At 42.4% G+C, this 26,360-nt stretch overlaps 1 protein-coding gene and 1 long non-coding RNA gene across 11 annotated transcripts in view; one reads left to right on the top strand and one right to left on the bottom strand.

The window, feature by feature from the left end:
• The window catches only part of DAB1 (DAB adaptor protein 1), a 1,264,232-nt gene that overhangs the window by 3,838 nt on the left and 1,234,034 nt on the right, over positions 1-26,360 (bottom strand). For 9 of the 10 annotated variants that reach the window (XM_032297127.1, XM_032297126.1, XM_032297130.1 and 6 more), the window contains 4 exons: positions 24,756-24,864; positions 16,165-16,713; positions 12,442-12,569; positions 11,981-12,091 (listed from right to left, as the gene is read on the bottom strand). In XM_032297127.1, the coding sequence (XP_032153018.1) occupies positions 11,996-12,091; positions 12,442-12,569; positions 16,165-16,713; positions 24,756-24,864 (882 nt within the window). In that variant the 3' untranslated portion in view covers positions 11,981-11,995. The remainder of the gene's footprint in view (positions 1-11,980; positions 12,092-12,441; positions 12,570-16,164; positions 16,714-24,755; positions 24,865-26,360) is intronic. The other variant, XM_032297131.1, reaches the window with a different exon arrangement.
• LOC116564116 lies at positions 3,107-15,985 on the top strand. Its single transcript, XR_004274732.1, has 2 exons — positions 3,107-3,486; positions 14,950-15,985. It is a non-coding gene; the product is annotated as an uncharacterized LOC116564116 (long non-coding RNA).

Below are 26,360 nucleotides of genomic sequence, written 5' to 3'. Positions count from 1 at the left end.
TTGAGAACCCTGAAATTCTATTTCAAATTGTTCTTCTACAAGCAGTGATGCCTGGGTGCACTGTTGAGCAAAGAAACAGCAACTTTGTCTTTCGCTCTTAATTACACGACTCTGGACTTGTTTCCCCTTCAGTCTGAGCCCTCAGCTTTGGCCAATCATTTGCCTGCTCCCAGGGGGCTGTCCTGAAGCACATACAGGGATTTTTCACCAGCATGTAATGCAGCAAACCTGCAATCCACGCCTAGATAGGAAAGTGTTCAGCCCTACTTAAACCATGTTAGACTTCAGCTGATGTTGAGATGGATCATTGTGCACTGGCCAGGCAGATTTGATGGATACTGTTGTTTCAAGCATGCACAGAACCTTCTGTTAAAATTGACCTTTATGCTGTCACTCTTGGAGGTTTGTGCCAGAATTAAATGGGTACAATAAAATCCTAATTTTGCCATATTTTATATATTAGCTTGTCTCTTGCCATGTCATATAGGTTCTTATTATTTGTTTATTATCTTGAAACTTCAAAATGAATTGTCATTCTGTGAGCCCCTACCATGTGTCTGGTGCCATGTTAGGTATTTTCAAGTACATTGTTTTTTTATCTCATCATAGCAGCCTTGTAAGGCGGATGCTTTATCTCTTTTGCAAAGGTGAAATTAAGTACAGTGATGTTAAATAATTTGCCCATGGTCACACAGCTAGTATGTCTGGAAACATGAGAACTGAAAACAGGGTCCAGGGTCCAGTGCTTTTTCTAGTCTTTTACAAGAGCAACCGTTAAAGAGAGACAGAGAGAAGAGAGAGACAGAGAGAGAGAGAGAGAGAGAGAGAGAGAGAGAGAGAGAGAGAGAGACCAATCCTTCCATCTGTAGGTGCTTCAGAGTTTACAAAGCACCTCATGTCTTATTTATCTGCCTAATAGTCCTGGGGGTAGCTTTTATTTTTTCAATCCTCACTTTGAAGGTAAAAACTGAAGTTCAGAGATGTTGTGTGATCTTAAGGTCATTGTGCTGTCTCTCGAGTGTAGTGTATCATATTGCTTGCTTTCTACTGTAAAGTGGAATGGCCTAGAAGATCAGGTTGTCGTGGCCCATCATTGTACATATGAGGAATCTGAAGTCCTGTGAAGATAGCTTTTGTTTCTTCAGAGTCACAGGGTTACTTACTAACCATGCCAAGAACAGAACCCAGGACTCCTGCCATCAGATCCAGTTTCTGGTTACTCTAGAACTTGTTATGTTTGTGTTCTCCCAGGGAAAAGGAACCTCTTTCCTTGGAGGCACCCTATTCTGCAGCGTAACAGGGTGGCAATTTGTCCCTCCACGTCTTCCACTCACAGATGTTATACTGCCCTTGGAAATGTAAATAAGTATAATCCTTCTCCCAAAAGTCTGATGACAGAAAAGTACGGAAGTCCGTTCTTCCATGTCCTACTCTAGGTTACCACTTGCCAGTTCCTTCTGCCATTTTACAAATATGAACCTAGCACAGTAGGTCCTCACTGAGTCTGTTGAATTACTGAATGACTACTGTATAATGCTATTTCTAGTTTCCTCACAGTTTTGATCCCTTTGTTCTAAATACACTCCAATTTGACTTTATTCTCTCAAAATCAATTGTAGCAAAATCTATAGATTTATTAAACACCAAATCTATTCCTTTCCAGTGTCTTGAACTATTTCAAATACCTCTTGTAAGGCTAAACATGTCACTTTATTCTGTGTTTGTGCTCTAGGAGTGTGGTGGGTGGAGTCAAAAATAGTTAAGCACAACTACTGGGGAAAAACATTTTCTTTTGCCTGTGCTGGGCTTCAAGGACACATCTTAATGTTTCCTGGGTAGACGTTCTCAGCCTGTTCTTCTTTCTGGATGCCCCAAGAAGTCAGGCTGCCTTGATCTCACCCTACAATTTGCTCTATTCTAATTCTGGAAACTAATTTATCCAACTGAAAAGACACCTAAAAACAGAAGAAGACAGCAGGCTCAGACAGGGTAATTAATGCCACACTGCATTAACTTTCTGCAGCTGAGATAAATATTCGCACATCTCCTGCTTGCTGGAATTTAGCTTCAAATACCCATCACAACAGCAGTAACGACTACAGTCAACTCTCAATTATCCCCACTAATGAAGGGGAGCAGTGGTGTGGAAAACCCCAAGCAGCAGATAATCCCAAAGTCTGACACTGTGATGCATTATACGTTTTGGCAATAGCTCTACCTTCCTCGTTACGGAATCTTAGGCTGTCAGAGTTAGAGGGGAGCTAAGGAATCATTTGATTCAGAAATTTCCAACCTGGCCTCTGGCAAGGTCATAATGGGGTCTTTAAGCTGTTTTCAAAATTCCAAAAAGCCTAAATGGAACCACACATGAATGTAACATGCTGTTTTTTTTTTTTTTTTTTTTTTTTTTGCTTGATTGTTTGTTTTCTTTTGGCAGATTTGTCCACATCTCTGCTCTGCTTCAAATCCTTCAGAGGCTCCCCATCACCCAGAGGGCAAGTCAAAGTGCTTTCGCCAGGCACACAAGGCCCATTTGTCTTATAGTCCATTAGAGCTAATAAATACCCCTTCTGGACCATGAATCAAAACTCTACCTTTAGGTCATGTAAATCATGTTAGAAAAATTTCTTTATGACTCTGCCAGGATGATCTTTCTGAAATGGATTTGGCCACGCCAGACTCCTGCCTCAAACAGTCCTCCTGGCTCCTTGTTACTCAAAGGAAAAGGCAAATTCCTCAAGACTGCACGTAACGCTCACCTTCCCAACCAGACTCACCTACTGCCACTCCCTCTTACACCCTACCTTCCAAACCCTACTTCGGGTTCACCTTCACATCCTGGAATTTTCCCATCTCTGAGGCTTTGTTCAGGCACTTCCTTCTGGCTTCAGAGCCTTTTTCCTGAAGTTCATACTTTAAGACCTGGTTAAAATATCAAGGCTTCCTGGACTCTGCATGGGCACATGACCCACTGTGCTCCTGGACACTTCAGAGCCTGTGCAAATCTCTGTCTTCACTCCTATTAAGGCATCTCCTGCATGTTCTACACTGAGCTCCTCTGGGCCTTGCATGTCAGTATCCCAAATTATGAATGAAGATACGAACGAGTCAATGAACATTTCTCTTCTTAAGGGAAGTTGGCAAATACTTGTGAACTTTATTTAACATGATTCTGACGCATTAGTATCATTATTTTTAGATAACAAAGTAGATGGAAACCATATAGTAAAATCTAAAGCAAAATCTACCCTCTAACCTTTATGTAAGTGAAATGCCCTATTTTCTTGAAGGCGCAGTGAAAGACCAGAAGCACCGGAGTCTGAAGTCATGCAGGCCTAGCTTAGCGTCCTCCTGCCAATGCTCTGCTGCAAAGAACACCAGGGACACATCTGTAATTGAACATGTTGGGTTATTCCTCACCGCAGAGGAAGGAACATCTCTGGAAGAGCGTGTTAGAAAGAATGTATCATAAGATTTGGGCTTAAGGTGAGTGACTTTGGGGATGGTCAACCAAGTGGGTTTTTTCTCTGAATTGGTTGCTCTCATCATGCGGGGGTAATTCTATGATTATCATAACAATTCTTATCTGGAAGGTAAGAAGAACCAAGAAAGAATGAAACCCGGATAGAAAAATGTTTGATCAGTTTTCCAATTTTGACAATATTCACGTTTTGCCTGTGTTCAGCCATGATGACGTGGTCTTGATTTTGTCTTGATCTATCGTGGTCACTGAGTGGGCTTGTCTGATACTGATGTTATGTGAAATGTTGATGTTCAACAGGAGAACGCCAGGACCTTGCTGTGGGGGGTGGACCTGCACCTGACTGTCAGAGGCTGCTATTTTCTTTCTTACCATCACCCACTGAAGAGCCCTAGGAGTCTGTAAAGGGTACTTAATGTGGGTACCAGTTTCCTCATCTGTAAAATGAGGCTAGAAATCCCCTCTGTAAAGGAGAAAGCATGCTGATTGTCTAGCACAGAGTCTAAAACATATGAGATACTCCAAAAACATTAGGTCCCTATATCTGGGAATGTGGCCTTATCCTTCCTTTGTAGACAATGGCTTTAGGCCTAATAATCACCTGTGGGTTCCTTTTCAAATGGCCTCTCCTTCACAGCACATAGGTGCAATTGCAGATGGGCTCTCAGTTATTAATATAAGAATAGTGCTGGATCAGCTTGGGGAAATTGTGCAGAATGAATGTGGAGTTAATCCAAACAACCTGGCTACAGGGCCCTGTGGATAACAGAAACTTCCACCATTTGCAGATTACTCTGTATGTCCTTTAACCATGAATTATGTGCTCAACCACAGCAGCCAAGTGGACGCATAGAACTGGCGTAATAATGGTATATCTCTACAGAAACATTTACAGTCTATATATGGCCTTTCCAGCTACACACCAGGACTGTGCCTTCAGTGCTCCTGTCTTCACTCTGCGGCGAAGAAACGTAGGCTCCCTGCACTTGGGTGACTTGTTCAGTTACTCAGCCAGCACACAGCAGAGCTGGGACATTTTTTTTTTTCTTTTTTGGATTTTTATTTGTGGTGAAACATAAACAACATAATCTTTGCCATTTTAACCACATTTAAGTGTACAATTCAGCAGCATTATGTACACTCACAATGTTGTGCAACCATCACCATCATTTCCAAAACTCTCATCACCGCAAATAGAAACTCTGTACCCATTAAGCAATAACTCTCTACTCCCCAAATCCTCGGCCCTAGTCTAAGCTACTTTCCATCTCCATGATTTTACCTAGTCCTATGTTTAAAACAATTTCAGTGAGGTATAATTTACATACAATGAAACGTACCCATTTTAAATGTACAGTTCAATGAATTTGACAAATGTATTTGCCCACGTGAGCTATAGAGCATTTCTTCACCCTCAAAACTTCCCTGTGCCTTCTCAGTCAACTCTCTGTCTCACTGCCAGCCCTGTTATGCTTTTGATCGCTATAGACTAGGTTTGTTTTTTCTAGAATTTCATGTAAACATACTCAGGTCTTTTTAAGACGACTACCCCTCCACCACCACGTGTTCCCTCTCATAGAAGGTTGAAGTTGGAAGGGCGCTCATGCCCACAGCTCCTTTTCTGCATGAAGAAACTGAAGTCACAGACACAAGACGTGCTTTCCCAAAGCCACACAGGGGACAGTGGAGAGCCAGGGAGCAGCCCAGGGTTCAGACTCCCATTTCTGTGCTTGTTTCCTTGCTTCCTTCTCCCAGACCCATTTCTTTGGCGTGAAGTATAGGGGCAAATAGTTTCCTATATCACATTATAGCAAGACACTCTTGGAAGCTACCTAAATTGTGCTGATTACTTTTTGCCCAGTTAATGTTTATTGTATTTGTTTTTGGAAAGACTGACTACATTTGACAAAAGTATGCCAAAAGCAATATGTCTTCCTAGTGGCGTGAAGACACTGCATGCTGACAAGGGTGGCCTCAGAGGTCAATGGTGTGCCATGCAATCTGCTTGCTGAGCGAGCCCACTTATGCCCCATCCTGGAGGCCTAGGATCAGAAAAGCGCCAAGCCAAGCTGGGGATCAGACTAAAAGCTGGAAGGTGAGCCAAAGCTTGAGTCCCCCAGCATTACCCTGCCCAGGCAGCATATTCAGCCCCACGGTCTTTTAGCCCTAACACTTAGGACTAGCTCAGTGGGAGTTTTACATTCCTTGGCTTGACAAATTAAAAAGGTACTGGTAATCACAGTGGAAAAAGGCTAAAATAACTCAAAATTCTATCTGAATCTGTGTGTAGGTTCAGGAAAAATGCATGGATTTGGGGAGCCAGAAAGACCCCAGAAATCCTCCTAACTTCCTATATGAACTTAGGCAAGCATCTCACCTGTCTGGACCTCAGTTCCTTCATTTGCAAAGTGGAGTGCATAACATCTATCTCATGGGATTGTGAGGTATACATGTATATCTCATACTTGTATATGAGTTACAAGTGAGCTCATATAACATGAAGTATCTTAAATGCTGGCAGTCTTTCTTTTTATTATATTAAACAAAAAGAAAAACAAAGCTTTCTGACCACTTTGAGTGTTAGGGGAGAAAAGTCTTCAAAACACATAATGGATTTAATGATAATCCCTTAGGGAATGACACAGCCAAATGCTCTAGCTCCTGGGGTCTTTGGTGCTGAAACCCACTTGGTGAATACAGAGATGCACCACCTGAGTTTCGAGGCAGCTGTGCATGTTCTGATGAACGTTCTATTTCCCTATCAACAATAACAACAATGATGGGCGTCAATGATCTGTTTTGCACATGTACATCATCTTTTACGAGCTTGTTATACAACAGATGATGACGCTGCAGTTGCTGACACCAATTATCTACCATAAGCAGGAAGACCTTTTCTGAGTAAGCTCCGGGTCTCTGGGAGCGGGTTGCATCCAGAGCTGATGGCCTCTGGGGATCCTAATGAAGTCAGCATATTGCAGGGGTTTCTGTCTTCTCTGTTGGATGCGAATAGGGACAGCCTGAGGGAAAGATGCCACTGGAAGATCTTATTTGGGGATTGGTTCCATGCTGTAGCTGGGTGACTTTGGGTAGGTTAGACAGTCCTAAAATGTCAGAGCCGGAAGGACCTGTGGAACTTGTCTTACAGAAAAGGAAACCACCTGCCTCATATCACACGTCTAAATTGAAGTGATACTATTAAAACCCAGGTATCCTGGTTCTGTTTGAGTGTGCTTGATTTATTTAATCTGGGTCTAGATTCAAATCCAGTGCTATTACATGTGAAGCTCAGGATTTTAGCAAGTTGTTAAACTCTCTACCTTGCCTGTAATATTTGTGAAACGGGAATAATAAAAATACCTGAGTGTTCCTGTGAGGATTAAATTAGGTGATGCTAGTACTTTTAAAATATATTTTATTACTAGTAGTAAGTGAAAGGCACCATGATTACCTTCTGCAGTGGTTCTAGAAACAGTGAGCCTGATCTAATTCTGTTAGCCAATTCTGGCAGCTGCCTATATTTGTAAATAAAGTCTTATTAGAACATAGCTACATCCATTCATTTATGCATTGTCTTTTGCTTCTTTCCTGCTACAATGGTAGAGTAGTTGCAGTAGAAACCACATGGCCCACGAGGCACACATATTTATAGAGAGTTTGCCAACCTCTGGTTAGATGATCAGTGTATTCTACTTGCACTCACTACTCCAGTGGCTGAAACCCAGGTGGAAGTTTCCATGTCTAGCCTTGATTTCTCTTTTGACCTTCAGAGGTTGTATCCAGCAGCCTACTGCCATCTCTACTTGGAAGACTCATGGGCACCTTGAGTTCAACTGGTTCCAGAGTAAACTTGCCTTCTTTCTGCTCAAACATGCTACTTTGTGTTCCTTAGCACAGTGACCGTCAGGAACCTGTGTGTTATCCTACCTTTTGTCCTCTTCCTCACCTCCCATGTCTTAACCTTCTGTTGATTTCAGTTTTTAAATATCTCTTGGCACCATGCCTGCCTTTCCATCTTGGCTGACACTGCCCTTAGCCAGACCCTGGTCATCTTCTGCCTGACCCAGTGAAATCGCTTTCCAGCTACAGGACCTCAACAGGGAGTCTCTTCATAAAGGTCTGAGGAAGTGGGACACGGTGCCCTCCAAAAATGTAGGTTGGACTTGTCATTGAGTTCTGTCCATAAAATAGTTCATTTTCTGTTGTTTTGTGGTTCTTTATTTTAAGGATCTGTTGTTTGGTTGTATTTAAAAAGAGAACAGTAATAATAATCCCAAATACGTGTGCTTTACTTTCAAAGCTTATAAAACACTTTCATATTCATATTATTATTTGATTCCTGGACAACTTAGGGAGAGAGCTATTGCAATTATCTGTATGTATCCATATGAAAGAATAAATGCTTGCCTAAGGTTACTGCTTTGTAACTAGAAATCAGACCCAAGGCCCCTAACTGTGTGTTTTGTTTCTTCTTTTCTTTCCTTTTCTTCCCCTCCTTCCCTTCCTCCTCTCTCTCTCTCTCTCTCTCTGTGTGTGTGTGTGTGTGTGTGTGTGTGTGTGTGTGTGTGTGTGTGTGTCTCTTAAGATTCTTCTTCCCAAAGCATCCGAGGTTCAGCTTTCTTTTCCCTTGAAGACTAGAGATCCATCAGGTAATATATGTCTTGCATTTCCACTACGAAGATCAGTATTAAAAAGTGACAGCAACTTATTATTTATGGCAATGTCTATTGTTACTAAGGGAGGCAGACCAAACAATTCCCCATTGTTACAGAAGCTACTCTGACTTGACAGCTGGGAAAGTCTGATAGGCAGTTTATTTACTTAGCCATTTAACCAAATAAATGTTTTCATTTTTCTTTCATCTCCTCAAAAGCTAACATTTCGCCCTTAAAATTGCTCCAGCAACACATCAGTGAAGTATAAATTACCTGCCATTCCCATACCAGCTATTATAATATTATTTTGGTTCTTTTTTGCCCTTTTTGACCCAATCTTTCAAAGACACGTGATTCTCCCAGATGGGAAGGGAGGGGGAAAAAAGTGAAATAATTGAAGATATTTTCCTTTATTGCTAAAACAGAACTGTTGTTTGAGATTGGCCCTGAAGCTTCCACCTGCGGGGATTGAGTCTATGTGTTTCCTCTTACTACGGTGTGATATGGCTTTAGCTTATCAACAGATGTCATCCCTACTTACTCAGAACTGTGTGGGTATTTCTAATAAAAAACAGCTGGTGAAAATGGTTGCAAGGGTGATAAGAGGGACAGGACTCTTGCTTTCCAACTGTATGAAGGCAGAGGGGAAACAATAAAGCCATGGACATAACTATTCCTGCATGGTCTCCCTTCTCCAAATGTCTGGAAAGGCACTAAGAAATTGCAATCAGTATATTTTCAGCTGGGTGGATGGGGAAATGGAACGGAGATGGAAAGATCAAATGTGGCTTGTACTGCTGTCAATGGGGGGACCTAGAAAGGTTCCCCCCGATATCCCCCATGGGTGTCATAGTGGCTATGTCTGCAAAGCTGGCATACGCCCCTTGGCACCTGAATCTCTGTAACTGTGAAGTGGCCAGGCTAAGCTTTCAAAGGGAGAAAATTACTTCACTGAAGATTACAGTCCAGCCCTCCTCTGGAGCTGGGAGGCACTTATTTTGATTTGCATGCGATTCTAAGACAGCTTCTTTTTTGGCAATGAGTGGTGTGAGGCCCAGACGGAGCCATTTTGATTATGGGGTGGGGCAAGCCAGAGAAGAAAGCAGCAGGCTTTTTTTCTTTCTTTTTTACCTTCCAAAGCTGTTGTGACACATATTGAAAAATAATCATCTGAGGACAAAGTAAAAAGCAAAACCTCCCAACCAATGACCTTATACATAAAGGCTAAATGTAGAAAATCCAAGATAGGGGAGCCAGCATTAACTGGATATGTGTGATGATGATGGTGATGGTGATGGTGATGGCATCTAGCATCTATTGAGTGCTTTCTATGTGCTATACAGCGTGGTAAGAGCTTCACATACATCACTTTATTTTGTTCACACAATAACTCTATGAGGTGGACACTATTTTTATCCTTATTTTTCAAATGAAGAAAATAACATAGAGAATCACTATGAAATCTCAGCAGTGTCACATAGCCAGGAAATGGTGGAGCCAGATGCTGAACTTAATGTTGTTTTAGAATCTAGATTTTTTTTTTTTTTTTTTTTGAGACAGAGTTTCGCTCTTGTTACCCAGGCTGGAGTGCAATGGCGCGATCTCGGCTCACCACAACCTCCACCTCCCGGGTTCAGGCAATTCTCCTGCCCCAGCCTCCTGAGTCGCTGGGATTACAGGCATGCGCCACCATGCCCAGCTAATTTTTTGTATTTTTAGTAGAGATGGGGTTTCACCATGTTGACCAGGATGGTCTCGATCTCTTGACCTCGTGATCCACCCGCCTCGGCCTCCCACAGTGCTGGGATTACAGGCTTGAGCCACCGTGCCCGGCCAGAATCTAGATTTTTTTTAAGCTGAGTTTTAAGCTGAGTACTCAGCGTCTGTCTCTGTGCTAGATACTCAACATAAACTATCTCAGTTACCATTGTGAAGAACATAAGCTCCTTTAGCAGATGAAGAAACCAAGACTCAAAAGAAACTTTGGCTCTTGCCTAAGATTGCCCACTATTAAGTAGCTGAGTTAGGATTTAAACTCAAGTCCAAATCCTGAGTTCTTCCCCCACCACTATGCTATGTTCATTTATAGCTCAGCTATAGATGGTGCTGGACAGAGCATTAAATGTGGAATAGACCAAACACTGGGTGCTGGACAGAGCATTAAATGTGGCACAGACCGAAACCCCATGAAACAGTTTGGCTTGTAGGATTGTCTCAAGCTGAACAGGTTCATAAAGATGAGGGTTTGATACATTGATCTGCAAATGGTGTAAGTCATCTTTGTTTTCTAGAAGAACTTCAATTTTAGGATGATGTTTGCTGTTATCCTGATGAATGGCTCTTGTCACCTCTAGTTCATTCATCAAATTTTTCAAGGCAAGGTTGAGAACATGAAATACAACTGAGGCATGGGGTAAAAATCCTCATGGGGAATCATCCCAAGGAGTCTGCCTATAGTCCCCAACTTTTCTCTTTCCTGAAGCATCAACTTTGCTTCCAATATACCAACTCCCAAAGTAGCTTTGCAAGACTGGATATTTAAGTGAATCTTAGGTGGTTTTGCATAGCATGATATGTTATTATGTGCTATTGTACTGATATAAAATTTGGCAACCTATACAGTGTGTTAGGTTCTTTAATCATAGTATCTGTTAAAATGCACTTTCAAAGTACTGTATTAGCTTTCAATAACTAATTTATGTGTGGACTAAGACTGATTCTGAGGTAGAATTAGAATCCACTTACGAGTGGTGAAAACTGTTTACCATTTTAATGGTTTTGACTATGCTGTTCAGGGCTTAAAAATGCAGCTCTTTGGGAATGGCCTTGCAGTCCTGTGTGTTTACAGAAAACTATGAAAGAATCTGAAAATTGAACACATTTGTCAAGAAGTGACCTTAGAAATCATGTCTGGGTAACAAGGTGTACTTCTGTCTCCTAAGAAGGTCTGCTTCATCAGCTCCTCTTTCTTTCGATCAAATCAGATGTATTGAAATTCAAGTGCCAAAAGCCACTTCTAGTAAATGTAAGAACACCTCTCTCAAAGTAGCTGCTGATAGAATCTGAAGTGATTTGGTGGCAATCCCCATGCCACAGCACAGGTGCAAACAGCACAGCCTCAGAAGTGAGTACTACACAACTCTGGGCTTTGAATTTCACATCAGAAAGGGTGCAGGGTGCAGGGTCCTTTCTGGCTAGACAAAAAGGGCTGCCTCTGATCTGACATCTCGATCAATCTTATTTCAAGCACTGCTTGCTTTTGCTTCTTAGTCTGATTTCTCTGTGTGTTTGATTGGTGACCTCTTTAGATCTGTAGAGTGTAGGCAAATGCAGTGACATTTTGCTTAGAAGATTAAAGCATATGGACCACGGCTCACTGAGAAATTACCAGGGTGGGAAGAATGTGTCCATCTCAAAATGTTGATACTTTCAGGAACTAAATCCATGTTAAGTAGCATGGACCATGCCTCATTCTATCACCATCACCCACGCAGAATGTATTATTAATAAAATAATATGATCAGTCCCCACTTCTCACCCCTACCCCTATCCCTACCTCCCAGGATATGTCAAAGGTCATGCATCCATGAGAAAAAGCAAAGTAGAACATAGACACTAGGCAAAAGGACATGGTGTAGACACTGGTAATATAGCTCAGGCAGCGAGAGATAGCACAAACATCAGGAATACAGTTCAGGGAAGGAGATGGTGCAAACATCAGCAATACAGCTCAGGCAAGGAGACATGGTGCAAACATTGAGGATGTGACTTCAGAAGTAAAGAACAAGCAAAAGGGAAAGCAGATAGCTTAAGGGTAAAGGAGATAAAAAGGACAGATACCTACCCAGACCTGCGCTATCTAGCTACTGGCCTGTGGACTTATATTATCACCACTGGGCTCCCCACTGGGCTCACCAAATGGATCACTGTTGGATGAGGCCTGTGATCCATCAGGCTAGAACACAAGAAGATAATACTTTTTTTTTCTCTTTTTAACAATTAAAAATATAAGACAACTGGATATACTTTCATGCAGCACAATCAGTTATAGTAAAGGAGGGTGAAACTGCATTTAGAGGATTCTGCACCACAAATGTGGACTTGTAATAACAGTTTAATAAAAAGGCAGTCTTTTTCAGCTGACTCATTTGAACACAAAAGAACCCCTTTAGCAACCCCATGAGAGCTTATGAGATTGAGCCAGCATTCTTTTCTAGGTAGACTTCCTCATGCATTACCCATTTCAGTTACAGAGGTTTTAATTTTAAGGAAAAAACACAAACAAATAGCAAACTGGTCACTTACAGCTTCTTGCTCTTCGCTTTTGCTGGGACTTTCGAAGCCCTCTTCGAAGATGTCATCTGTGGTAGGATCACTGGCATGGGATGCAGATGATTTGGATGGAGAGCTCTGTCTAGGGGCTGGGGTTGGAGCTACACACAGACCACAGAAATAGAGGAAATATCTGAAATGCCTGGCTGCAATCAATTTATCCCAAAGAAAACTCAGGAATCTGCTTAGATTGAAGTCAAATCTTAGGATTCCTCTTCCTATCCTAGGTTGAATCAGCTGAATATTTGAATTCTTCCTCTGTACATATTGACCTTTCCTCTCACACATCTGATTTTAGGAAGGAGCTTGTCCACACTGATAAGTAAAGCAGTGGTTCTCAAAGGATGGTCCTTGGACCAGCAGCAGCAGTAGCATCTGGGGATTTGTTAGAAGTGAAAGTCTCTGACCTTACCCCAGATCTACTGAATCAGAGACTCTGTGTTTAAACAACCCCCTACAGGTTATTCTGATGCACTATCAAGCTGAGAACTACTGGGCTATTTTTGCTTTCCTCTTTCTGTGTTTCATCAGAGGGCACATTACTGAGTGCCTTCCATGTGTCAAACACTTAGAAATTGTACAGACAATATCTCTAATCCTCATAAAACCTCTTTGAGGTACAGGTTACCCTAATTTGAGAGATAAGGAAAGTGAAGTTTGCTAATTTGCTCATGGTAACTGGTGGAACCAGGTTCTGAATCCCGGTACATAGTAGGTATTCAATAAACACATGTTGAATAAAGAGTAAGTATCTCAGTGATCTGGGAAAATGGATGTAGCTGATGGCAGCTTCACAGCTGGTACTTGCTTATATAAAGATAAAGGATATGCATTTGCTGGGCTGACCCACCCACATCTCCTCTCATTTGTTTCAGAGGTTTAGAACAAATATGTCATTTGATACCACTCTTCTTTTAATGATTTCTAATTTGTCATTGAAAATACCAGCCACTGGCTAAGACCCAAGTGAGGGGGTGTCATGGTTTGATTTAGTAGCTGAATTTTCCTAATGTTATACAGCTTAGAAATCAGACAGTGAATGATGATTGTAAAACTTAGTGCATACTTTTTACTCTGTGAATCTATATTTAGAAAAATAATGCTATTTTCCCATTTATTATTCATAATGTGCCAATGAGTTGGACACTCTGCTAGGCACTTCCCATCCATTATACACTCGTAATACAAATACCTGCAAGTTGTTATTTATAGTTTTTTTTTTTTTTTTCCCAGATGAAGAAACTGTAGCTCAGAGAGGTGAGGTGACTTGCTAAGAGTTAACACGGCTATGAAACAGCAGCACTGGCATTGACTAGAGATCTGTCTGACACTACCCAGTCCAGCTGTGCTTTTCTGTTTCTATTGAGGTTCACTTTGGATCCAACCAATCTTCTACCCAAACCATTCTTAAGGAGCTACTGATGGGTCAGAGGATATAAAGACTGGTTTTACTAATTTTATTGAAAATAAAACAGTAAGTTTTTGAAAAATTTTGCAATGAAATCTGTTTTGTTTCAGGAAAGGACTATGGAACAAACTATATTGAAAGTGGGTTTAAAGCTATATGCAAACACCTTAATGGGTAGTAGATATTTAATAAATATGAGCTTAATTAGATCCTGAATTGTATTTGAAGTAGTTTATTGCTTACTAAAGGTTGAAAACACAGGCTGAGCTGCCAGTTCTGGCAGGTATACTGTTCAGACTTACCCAAAGAAATCAATGGGAAGCATAAAAAGGAGTTTATTTATGCAAGTGTCTTAACCTTTAGAAGGTTTTATAGGATGCTTCTAATACGCTAAACAGTGGTTCTCAGTGTGGGGTAATTTCATCCCTAGGGGATGAAATTGGCAATGCTTGGAGTCATTTTTGACTCTCAACACTAGAGGAAGGGGATGTATGTTTCCCTAATAGAGTGACTAGAGGCCAGGGTTGCTGCTAAACATCCTACGTTGGGACAGCCCCTGCAACAAAGAATTATCTAGCCCAACATGTCAATAGTCCTGAGGTTGCCAGGACCGCTCTAAAGTACAACAGCAGCTAAGTGATCTCTGTTTTGTTTATTTCACTCTCTTTATCCTTTCCCACAGGCCTCCCATGTGCCAGACTCTAAGCTAGCTTTACGAGATGTGTAGGAATGATGGAGACAGTTCCTGTCCTCAAAGAACTGAAACTCTACTCTTTCATTTGTAGCTGGCACACAAGTCCATTGAAAGAGAGATGTTTGTTTTTAAAACGATGCTTGCTTATTTATGCAGGGCTGTCATTTCTTTAACATTTCATTTTGTATTCATTATTCCTCATTGAAACCCTGTGAGTCTGCATAAATAGAGATGCCACCACTATGTAGATCATATGGCCTGTGTGCAAGTGGGTTGTTTATGCACAGTGAGGGTATTCGTTTTTAGAACAGCATTCCGAACCTGGCTGAAATGACACAATCTAATTGTATTAACATTAGGGTTTTTTTTTTTTTTCCAGTTCACAGTATTGGCCATGCAGTGATCCGTATCACCTGTGACAGTAATGAAACCACCAAACTCACTGTAGCATGAGCCTTTTCTTTCCTCTTATCAAGTGTCAAGGCACATGCTTGAGTCACCAGAACACCTTCCGGAATTGTGTCATGCTCAAGTGTATCTGGATTATGATTTGGCTGCATGGTTACTGTTTTCCAGATATTTGCAGAAGAAATGTGAGCTGGAGGAGACTCACTGAAAGCTGGAACTAGAAGGATGCACACTGCTCATCCCAGCCAATTCACTTATTTTACTGATGAGAAAACTGAGTCTCAGAGAAGTCACACGCTTGCCCAAAGACACAGCTTGTGGTGGAGGAGTCAACACCAGAACCCTGGTCCAGGACTGCACAAAACCACTTAACATGTGTAATAATGAAGATAAAAGATACTTCAAATTCTGGGAGGTCTATAATGTTGGAGCATATATACCACTGAATCCTTTTAATAACCCATCGCTTACACAGATGGGGAAACCAAGGCTCACGGAAATAAAGTGACTTGTCCCAAGGTACAAAACTGGTCACCCATAAATCTGATCTCCAGGTTCCCAGTTCAGGACTTTCTTCTGCACCATCTTTTTGTTCTCTTTAACTACCAGAAGCTTTAAGCCAAAATGAGACTTCAACTATAAAGGCTATTTAAGACCTTATCGCTGCTGTATCTCCGCCCTAAGTTTTCTCTTGATCTTAATTTTATATTCTAATGTTTAAAACTTGTTCCCAAAATATTTTAAGTTTGCATTCATTTTTATTTCAATAAGCCACACCAAAATCTGTGTGTCATAATCTGGCTATACATAAATAAATCAACGAATGAATGAGCAAACTAACAAAATCTTAAGAGGCAGAGTAACATGGTGGAAAAATACCAAGCTTACATTCAATTCAATACCACTTTGTCTACTGTCTTTGTCTATGAGCCTCACTTTCAGTATCTGTCAAACTTGTCATTAAGCATTATTATGAGTCTAAAAATAAACATAGAACATATGCAGAAGGTTTGTATGTTATCACTGGTACCTAATTTGGTAGCTCTGAGTAGTAGCAGTAGTATTAATATAAACAAAGAAACCTGATTAACGCAAGTGAGATGAGTTCTTTGACCCCAGAAACCCCACCTCTAGACATGAGTTACGGCTCTCATTGGGTTTTGTGTCTTAAGTGAAGGGCACTCACGTGAGTTGGTCGATGGTGTGGTAGAAGTCACAGGGGTCAAATTCAACTGGGAGATGTCAAAGTCATCACAGTCGTCTGTATCCTGTGCCACCCCGACTTTGTTGAAGTAACTGGAGAAGGCCTCTGAGGTACAGGTGAGGGAGGGCTGGTCAGGTTTGCGGGAGGGCACGGGCGGAGGCTGGGCCATCTGGAAATCCTTAAACGTTTCTTTCCCCATTTTCTGCCTGGGCTTGTCGGTCTGTGGACTTGACCTGGTGGAGTCACTCGTGCCTGGGACGGTGGCGAGGGGGGTGAGGGGACCTTGGAACATGGCAGCTGGCAAAGGCATAACAGTTTGTGTGGGCATGAAGGCGGCTGGAGGAAACTGCCCGGCCACAGTTGGCCAGGGCTGCTGAGTGGCAGGAAAGAGACCCGGCTGGCCCCATGCGATGGGCTGAGTCCCCGGCATCACCTGAGTGACTGGTGGCTGGGCACCCATGACCATCTGCTGTTGGACGAGGGGCTGCTGGCCCCAGAAGGACGGGAGGACAGCGCCCATTGCAACATAACCTGGGAGAATGAAAAAGGAGAATCAGATGTCCTGGGAAAGAAGGATGCATGGACTCAGGTGATTGACAGAAATGTATCGTGCACCAACCAGGTGCCAGGCTGTGTGCCTGGAACTGGGGATGCCAAGATGAACAAGACAAAAGTCCTTGCTCTCATGGAGCCTCTATCCTAGAGAAGTGGTCAGGGAAAGTCTCTCTGAGGGATGATCTGTAAGCAAAAGCTAGAATGCTAATAATCGCATTTCTATAGTTGTTAAAGCTTTCCAAAATCTCATAGCCTCAGAAGCTGTGTGTCTCAGGGAAAGAGCAGAAGGATGGAAGGCAGGCCAGCCTGGGTTTTCACCTTGCCTCCCCTTCCTGCCGTACTTAGGACCCTCTTAATTGGGTAAGCTCTCTAAGAGTCTGTCTCTTTGTTGTAAAACCTGGTTATGATACCTTCCTTCTCAGGCCTGAGGCAGTGTGCAAAGTGAGTAAGAATCTGAATGTTGGAGTTTTAGAGACCTAGGCTAAAATTCAAACTGCCACTTCTTATCTATGTAATTTGGGGAGCAGTTCTTATCCTCTCTAACGCTTCAAGACATTTGTAAAATGGATATAAACACCTTTTATCTTATTTGTTGATTTGAAGATTGAGAGTATATATTTAACGTGTGGAGAATTGTACCTGACGCAGGATCAACATTCAGTAAATGTTAGCTACTAGTATGGTTTGGATCACACAGAGCCTAGAAAGTTACTTACTACGTTGCTTGATATACAACAGACATGTAATAAATGGTAGCTAGAGGTATTATGCATGATTTCTGTATTATTATTATTCCAGTTTTAGAGAATAAAAAAATAGGGCCAGATGTGCTGGCTTATGCTTGTAAACCAAACACTTTGGGAGTCCAGATGGAAGGATTGCTTGAGGCTCGGAGTTTAAGACCAGCCTTGGCAACATAGCAAGACTTCGTCTCTACCAAAAATTTTTAAAAAGTAGCCAGGAATGGTGGCACATGCTCATAGTCCCATAGTCCCAGCACTCAGGAGGCTGAGGTGGAAGGATCACTTGAGCCCAAAAGTTTGAGGCGGCACTGAGCTATGATCACACCACTGCTCTCCAGCCTGGTAATAGAGTGAGACACTTGTCTCAAAAAAGGAAAAAAAAAAATGAAGGTTATTGTTCACTCAGGGGCACCTCAGACATCAGTATAGGTTAGACATTGCAAAACTCCACAGCTTGTACTCATATGTATTACCATGATAACTGTTCGCTGCCTTATTCTTTTTAGGTGAGACATCTACATTTTAACAGGAGCACAAGTGACCCTTGTTACAATAATAATAGTAACATAATAGTAACAGCAACAAGCTCCACTTATTAAATGCCTACAACATGCCACATGGGTGTTTTATGTCTTCACAAAATCCTGGCAGGGTAGGTGTTATTATTCCTATTATAGGGATAAGGAAATTGGTGCTCAAGGAAAAGCAACTTGCTTAAGGTCATTCAAGTTGCATGAGGTAGGAGCAGGATCAAACTGAGGTTGTCTGTTCCCTGAAAGCCAGGGTTCCTTCCTTTGTGCCACACACCACCTCACCCAGATGACCAAGACCAATTTCTGATCTTTGCAGTTAATAGACCTTGCCTGCCATTTGATTGTCTTAGCATATTGCACGCCTACAGGAAACTCCCATGTGCTTCCAGGAGTCCCTACCCTTCTCAGGGGGCACAGAAGCCACCTGTACGTGCAGTTGAGCCTGAGAAACAAGTTCCCAGGCTGGGCAGAGGAGAGAACAGAGAAGCCAGCTTTGCCTGGCCTCTCAAAACAAGCCTTTCCTTGGCTGTCAGTAAGAATGTGCAGATGCAGCATAGTGAGACCAGGAAAATAAGAGGAATGGATGCAGAGTATCCTAGCAACTTTCAAAGGGACAATTGGTAGGCATTATGGAATTGATCAGGTCATGAGTCATCTCACTTAGTCTTGTGAACCCAGAGAGATCAAACGCAGGGTGCCTCACTCCATGCTCCAGTCACCTTCAGCTGACAGATACAGGCTAGAGCCAACGTTCAAGGCCTGATCATTTTCTTTGCAAGGTTCCCATTCCTTCTCATGCCATGCTTCCCTAAGAGAAGGCTCCAGAGAGGCACCAAAAGGACACTTAGACTTCTTGCTTATATCTGGTAGTGTTAAATACTTTTGTGTAATGTGACAAGGATGTCAACAAACAAAATGGAGAATATCTTGTAGGACCACTTTGTCCAACTGCACTGAAATAAGAGGGGTGAAGAGGCACTGGAGCTGAAATTTCACAAGTGAAGCTTGCTTAGCTTGCCTCACCCATGGCATAATAATGTAGTGACTTGAATCTACCAACAGATGAAGAATCCTGCAATGCTGTCTTGTTTTCTGATTTACTTTGATAGAGCCCAGTGGTTCTCAATGGGAGTGCTACTGCCCCCTAGGGGTGATTAGGAAATTTGTGGGGTGTGTTTTGGTTGTCCTAAGTGGAGGGGGTGGCAATACTGGGATTTTGGAAGCCCAAGCATTGACAGTAGACATCCTATTATGTGTGAGACCAATGCATACAACGAAGCATTATTCCACATCCCACTTAGGATCATTTGCACCTAGAATTGACTTTGAATTACATGAAAATTCAGTCATCTTTGTACTTGATTTTAATGCATTTAATTTTCCAGGAATTCAACAACTGTGCATACGAGGGAAGACTGTATCTTTTGGTTAGGAACACTGTCAAGAGGTGTTCAGTATTTTGGAAAATGGCAGTCTCCGAGAGAAACCCTTCTCATGATTGTATAGCCACATGACACTTCTGTATCAGCCTGGACTTACAGCTGTGGCTTTCAATAGTGATTCTACTTATAGGTGTATACATCTGACAGTTTGTTATGTCTTCTAGTGTTCTCATGCCTGAGTATTTCCTTATTTAAATACACATATTTTTATTACAAATTATCTTTCTTTTCTTTCTGCCTTATGTTACAGTTAGAGAATTATATTCATTTTGAAAAATTGTGTAGCTAGGCTACATTATCTATGACATTCATTTCAAGTATGAAAGGAGGTATTGCAAACATTTGTAATAAGAAGGGGGTGCTGGGTCTGCAGGTAGAACTACCCATGAATTCAACCACCCAATACCTGATACCCATTTTGGTGAGTGAGTGGATATTTTCACTCCCTCGCCATCAGCCTATTTTTGAATTTGCTTTTATTGCACCCTCCTCGCTGCCAGGAAGGACTGTTTTATATTGCAAATATGGTACTTCATTGTCTTGAGTATAAGACTCAGATGTCTTAGCTTGGCTATGGGCCCTTGGGGGTCAGCCCATTTCACCTCTTCATCACTATCTTCAATTCATAACCTCATTGCATCTTGCCCTGCAGCAGTTGCAAACAAAACCCAACATGCCATCTCTTGTCTCTGCTGGCCCATCTGCCTGGAAAGCCATCACCCTGCTTTGGTGCATGTCTAGCCCTGATTTGCTTTGGGAGACTCTGTTTGCTATCACCTCTGCTGGAAGTCTTCTTGCTCCTGTCAGGTCCTCTGGTCCTTCTCTGGGCTTCCACAATCCCCTGTGCTCACCTCTATCATGACACTTGTCACACTGCATTGAAATTGCCTGGTTATTCTGTCTTCCCTGATGAGACTAGACACCACCTGCTGGCAGGAACACTTTACCCTCTCTTTCCACTCTGCCTAGCATGGTTTGGGACTGGAGAAAGGCCCTACACAAAGCCGAATGAGTCCTAGTCAATATGTTCATTGCATTATTCCTGGTGTATAATTAAACCCACAATCTGTAAGTGCGGTGATTGCTGATGATTCCACTGTCGGTGGCAGGATATTTTCCCCTCCCATCTTTTTTTTTTTTTTTTCTACAAGGAACTAACAGATGGGCTGTGCACACTTTTCTGGAGACAGCTATTAGCATGTCTCTCTGGCTTCATGCCATCTGCTCCAGATCAAAGTACAATATTCAAAAGAAAAAAGGTAGCATAGGGTAATTTGGTATCATGTTTAGAAGCTTGCAGGTTCCACTCACTTTCCTAGGGGGTCCCTGCAGCCTGGCTCTCCTTGGCCTGTGAATTAAGGCTCTCTGGCCACATGGTTTTCTGCATGAGTGAAGGGATACATCAGCAGTAGGACAGTGGTGGCACTGGACACAGGGGGCCACTTGGTGGCTGCCACTGCAGCCACTTAGCAGCTTGTTAACTGTTTACTATTAATGTCCAATAGCGGAGAGAAGAGGTGCCCAGGAGCATCTGTTTATACCATGAAGTTCAGATCAATCATAAATCTCCTTGCTGTGAAGTGAAAGGGAACACCTGCCTTGCTGCCTTACAGTTAGATTTTTTTAAAGTGTTGAAACTTGTAATTTATAGCCAGATGCTGACACCTGGGGATAGCCCCATTATTTGAAAGAAGAAAAAAAGGGAGACTGAAATATAAGAAAAGCACTGAAACCTAAGGAACTCCTCCAACATTAATACAGAACTTGCATGATGTCTCTTATCTACATTATCTCATTTGATGGATTCGTTCATTCAAAAATATCTCTACTAGGTGCCAATCACTGCTTTAGTCTCTGGAGACATAACAAAGAACAAAACGGTTGCCAAAAAAAAAAAAAAATTCTCACCCTGTGGAGCTTACATTCTTGTGAAGGTGATCCTTTCCACAAGCCTCTGGGGTAAGTGTGATTGCTATCTCTTTAATTTGTACAGGAGAAATTGCAACTCCAGGAGGGAAAGACTCAATGCAGCTATACACTGTATGAGTAGCAGATCCAAGGCTCCTGAAGAACCATGTAGCAAATATCTGTTGAGTGCTTACTCATGTAAGCACAGCCAGGAGCTGTTGTACATATTCTACAACTTGCATTTACTCATGCAATCCTTAGAAAAACTCTATGAGGTAGAAGTGTGATTATCCCCATTTTACACGTAAGTTCCCTGAGGCTCAGAAGATATTTGATATGATGCAGCTGGCCATTGGCAGAGCCTGTATTCATACAGTGCCTTCTCCATGCCACCCATTCTCCTTCTGTCTGCCATGAGCAGTCAAGAGGCTGAAGACCTAAACTTTATTACAGTCATTAATTTCCAGGAAAAGGAAAAAGTATAGATAGAACAGGACATATATTCCTCTACTGTAGAAATCAGAATAATCATAATAATACAGCATATTCTACACCAAATATCGATGATGTGCCAGCACTTTTCAGTGTATAGTGATACAGCTTCTGCAGGTGCAGTTAATGTAGTGATCCATTTAATTCTCATGATATTGTTGCAAAGTAAGTATTATTTTACACCCAGTTATAAAGATGAAGAAACTCTGACTCTGACAGGTCAAGTAATTTGCCCAGGAGTCTAAAGCTTAGAAATAAATGGCTGAATCAGGATTCAAACCTGGCCCATCAGATTCAAAAGCCCCAGTGGCCAGACCCTCCGTTGTATATCACATGCTCCAGTTCACTCCCCTGTCTCTTCGTCACTGGCAGGACAATTACTAACAGGGAGACGGGGATTCAATAGCTGCAGAAATTTTTTTGGCCAGTTAAGGGAGGAATAGAGCACACAGTTTAACACCAACTGAAGCCAGTTTTGTTGTCTTAACTAGAGTCAGGAAGCAAAAACACGCTAATTGAAATTAATTTTAGACTTGAGTTCTAAAAGTTGAAGTCTTGGAGGTAATCTATGAAAATTTTAGCAGCCAAAGAAAGGAAACCTAGATATGTGGAAGTGGCTTGCCCAGAGCTTCCAAGTGGCTGGTTAAGCATCAAGACTAAAACCCAGGTCTTCCAAGTCCCTAATCTGGTACAGGTTTGGGAGAGGCCCTGGAGTAGTGCTGTGACCGATGATATGGCTTGGCTGTGTTCCCACCCAAATCTCACCTTGACCTGTAATAATCCCCATGTGTCTCCTCCACGTGGAGATAACTGAATCATGGGGGTGGTTTTCCCTACACTGTTCTCATGCTAGTAAGTCTCATGAGATCTGATGGTTTTATGGAGGGAAGTTCCCCTGCACACAATCCCCCTTGCCTGCCACCATGTAAGACATTTCTTTGCTCTTCCTTTGTCTTCCACCATGATTGTCAGGCATGTGAAACTGTGAGTCCATTAAACCTCTTTCCTTTGTAAATTGCCTAGTCTCAGGTGTGTCTTTATTAGCAGCGTGAGAATGGACTAATACACCCAGGCAGGTCCTCGGGGTGTTTTTAATCAAATGTTAGGGGTGGAAGAGATATAAAATTGCATCTAGTCCCATCTTCTCATTTATAGAGAAGGGAATGGAGACTCGGGGTCCAAGTCATTCCTCTGCCTGGGGTACCCTGGACTCTGATGCCTACTTGAGATTTTCCTGCCCCTACTAATCCTCTCACACTTCACCTAGGCAAGAGCCCCTTGTGACCACAGTGGCTCCACTGACACCTGCCCTCTGCCTGCACTCAAAAGCCCCCATACTCTGTTCTGCATTTTATTTGTCCGTATCACTTCTCATTTTTAAACATATTGTGCAAATTACTTATTTTTATGTTATTTCCTGTTTACCCAGTAGAAGGTAAGCCCTTTGTCTGTCGTGTTGACTCACACATCCTAACCGCCTACAACAGGACCTGGCACATAGAGGGCACCTGGTGAGCATTTTTGAAATAAACATGCCTGCAAATTAGTAAGTTTTGGGCCTAAAGTTCCCATCAGCTGTCCCAGCATACCCTTTATAGATAAGACAATGAGGACAGAGCATGGGCATTCTGAACACAAGACTCAAGCATAGAAGGGTGGTGCATTTCTCCCCAAAACTCTTACTCTTATTTAAAATGGCATGTGCTATTATACTAGTCCCATGGATATTTTATTATCTATTTTAGGTAAGGAAAACTAGTAATCATCACTATCCCCTTTTAAAGATTAGATTGGGAAACTTCATAATTGGATACATTTCTAGGCAACCTGCAGTCTAAACTAAGTTAGATCCAAGGGTTACCAACCTCTATTGCTTCTAAAAGTTCATAATGATCCCTTAGCTCACGAGTAATAACTGTAGCTATTTTAGAACAGGGTATGCATTTTTAATTTACTTTGAATAAAAGCACGGTTTATATTTGGTGGCAAGAATTTGCTTCTAACAGTATGTAATTAAAAGTAATTATAGAAAAAAATGCATGAAGATTTGTATTCTAAAATATTCAAACAACTCTATTTGCCATTTATAAGAATAAAGGCAAGAAAGATAAAGCCACAGCTTTCAAATACGTAAAGAAAACCACAAAACCCTTTAAGGTCCCATGTATGCGAAAAACAGAACTAAACCACCTTTGGTTATTTCCAAGTCCAGTGGCCTGGCCACATGGAATGCCTCACGCCATGAAAACAAGGTAAGATTGTTGGGCTCCATCCATTTGTAAGTCGCCTGCAACACTGCTACTATACATATTTTTACCCTGCTGTAAAGGCTGTAAATACATTTAAAGGCTATTTGAAAAACAGAACACACACTTTCTAACTCACCAAGAGTCTCATCATTCTCCCAACTCACAGTTAGCAGTTTGCTCTTGTCCCATAGGGTGATCCCCACTTTGTCTGGGGACACTCCCCTTCCTTGAGTCAGCACCAAGCAAGGCAGATCCCGTCTGTCCATCAGGTCTCAAGAGGTCTACAGAAAGCTGACTCCGTGTCCTCCCCTGCTTATTGCTTTCTCTCCAGGCTGAGGTGGAAGAGTGGAAATGGACCTGGGCTAATTGCATAGCTGTATGTACACCACAGTCCCAAAAGCTGTACACCTGAGTAACAGAATCTTGAACTCTCTGGGTGAAAGACATCAGTGAATTCCAGGCCAGTAACATCCCAGAGCTCTGGACCCCACCACCGCCTTCCCCTCTAAATGGCAGCTTCTCAATGTCACCTGAAGTGTCACAGGAGAGAATAGCGGTGTTTTGTCATCATTTGGTGGCTGGCTCCGTAATCTCTTTCTCTCTCTTGCTGAGTGAGGCCAAAGGAAGAGAAGCTGGTGGAAGAGAGCTTACCTGAGGGTACAGCAGCAGTGCCGAAAGGTACAGAACCAAACACATCTGCACTCGCTGGAAGGGTCTGAGATGAAGATGGGATAAAGGCATCACCTGGAGTTGCAGGAGTCTGCCAGACAGAGAGAGGCAGAGGACACATGAGACCTGGCTTAGCAGTCATCAAGGCTGGGAGGTAGCAGGTGCAGGAATTATGGGGCAGGGGGAAGGAGGGGTCACAGTTCAAACCACTTACGCAGTTACATACATTTTTTCTATAAAATGGGAAATGATACCTCCAGAGCAACTCTGAGGATTAAGTGAGGTAATGTATTTAAGTTATTTTATATTACTTAAATTTTTAGCATCATGCATAGGCATATAGTATGTGCTTGGCAAATAATGGCCAGTATCCTAATGACTTAGCTTGAGCCCTTACTCCCTGGCGGGTGTTTAAGGCTATCAAATTTTCCATAATATTTGGCATTCACCCTTTAGAGGTGGCCAGTGCAAATTCAAATACACCCACTCAAGACCTACTGTGTGCCCAGCTCAGGGGTTGCAATTTAACACATGGTCAATGAACAGTTGCTGACTAAATCAACAAATAAAATGCAGCAAGTGGAGCACAGGCCCTAACCTTGTATCCTGGTGCCCTCCCCCACCACCTCCCTGGATTTTGCCTGAATCTTCATTTGCAAAAAGAAATAAATATTGTCAAGAAGACAACAAGAAACAGTGCTTGCACCACTGAAAATTCTACAGGGCCCAGTCCATGCCAGAATTCCAAAAAGGTCTGCTGCATGAACTGATGGGCAAGATGGGGGAAACAGAAATGAAAACATCAGTACTCATAATTTTTTATTACGTCCACACCCATTTACAGCAGGCTTTTGCCTACAGAGTATAAATCTGTTTGATGTTGTAATATTCTTTTTTTTCCCCTTGGAATAGGCTGGGGCAAGCAATTAATCCTGAAATCATGGCAATTAGACAAGGCCATTTTTAGACTAGCAGCTTGCGGGACGAATGGCATTGTTCTGAGGATTATTAAATACCCATTTGGACTGCACTTGGGTTCAGGGCCAGAAACACAGCCATGAGCTGCTGTGTTAAGCACTTTGAAACACAGTCAGTGCTGTTCTTTTTTTTCTCCCTTTGTGACCTTGGGTGAGTCACATGTCCTCTCTGGGACTCAGTTTGCTCATCTGTATAACGAAGGGGATAAGGTTAGAAGATCTCTTCAGCCCTTTCTAGCTGCATAGTACTGCAGCGCTGACTCCAAGTTCCCAGGATGAAGTTGTTAGCCCAGGATAAACGGGAACATGAGAATAGTTAGAGCCGTCCAGCTTCTTTGGGGACAGAGGCTGTGGTAGCCTCCCTCAAGGTGGCCTTGGACACCAGGTGTTGGCAGCAGGGCAGCTGTGCCTAGATTCCCTGGTGGTAGCAGCAGGCAGCAGTGTCTTGTGCCATCTGTCCTCAGTGGTGAGGTTACAGCCTCTTCTCTGTGAGGCGCATCATGCCAATGAACCATAGCACCATCCCTTGGTTTGCACAACTGCGCAGTGCCCAGAGGAGCTGTCCCCTCCCAGCAGCTTCAGCTGGTGCAGCTGCGGCTGACTGCTCTCT

The sequence above is a fragment of the Sapajus apella genome, unplaced genomic scaffold (assembly GCF_009761245.1).
Source record: "Sapajus apella isolate SASKATOON/1434 unplaced genomic scaffold, GSC_monkey_1.0 scaffold36, whole genome shotgun sequence".
NCBI lineage: Eukaryota > Metazoa > Chordata > Mammalia > Primates > Cebidae > Sapajus > Sapajus apella.
The sequence above is the reverse complement of the archived record's forward strand: the minus strand, read 5'-3'. Positions and strand labels throughout refer to the sequence as shown.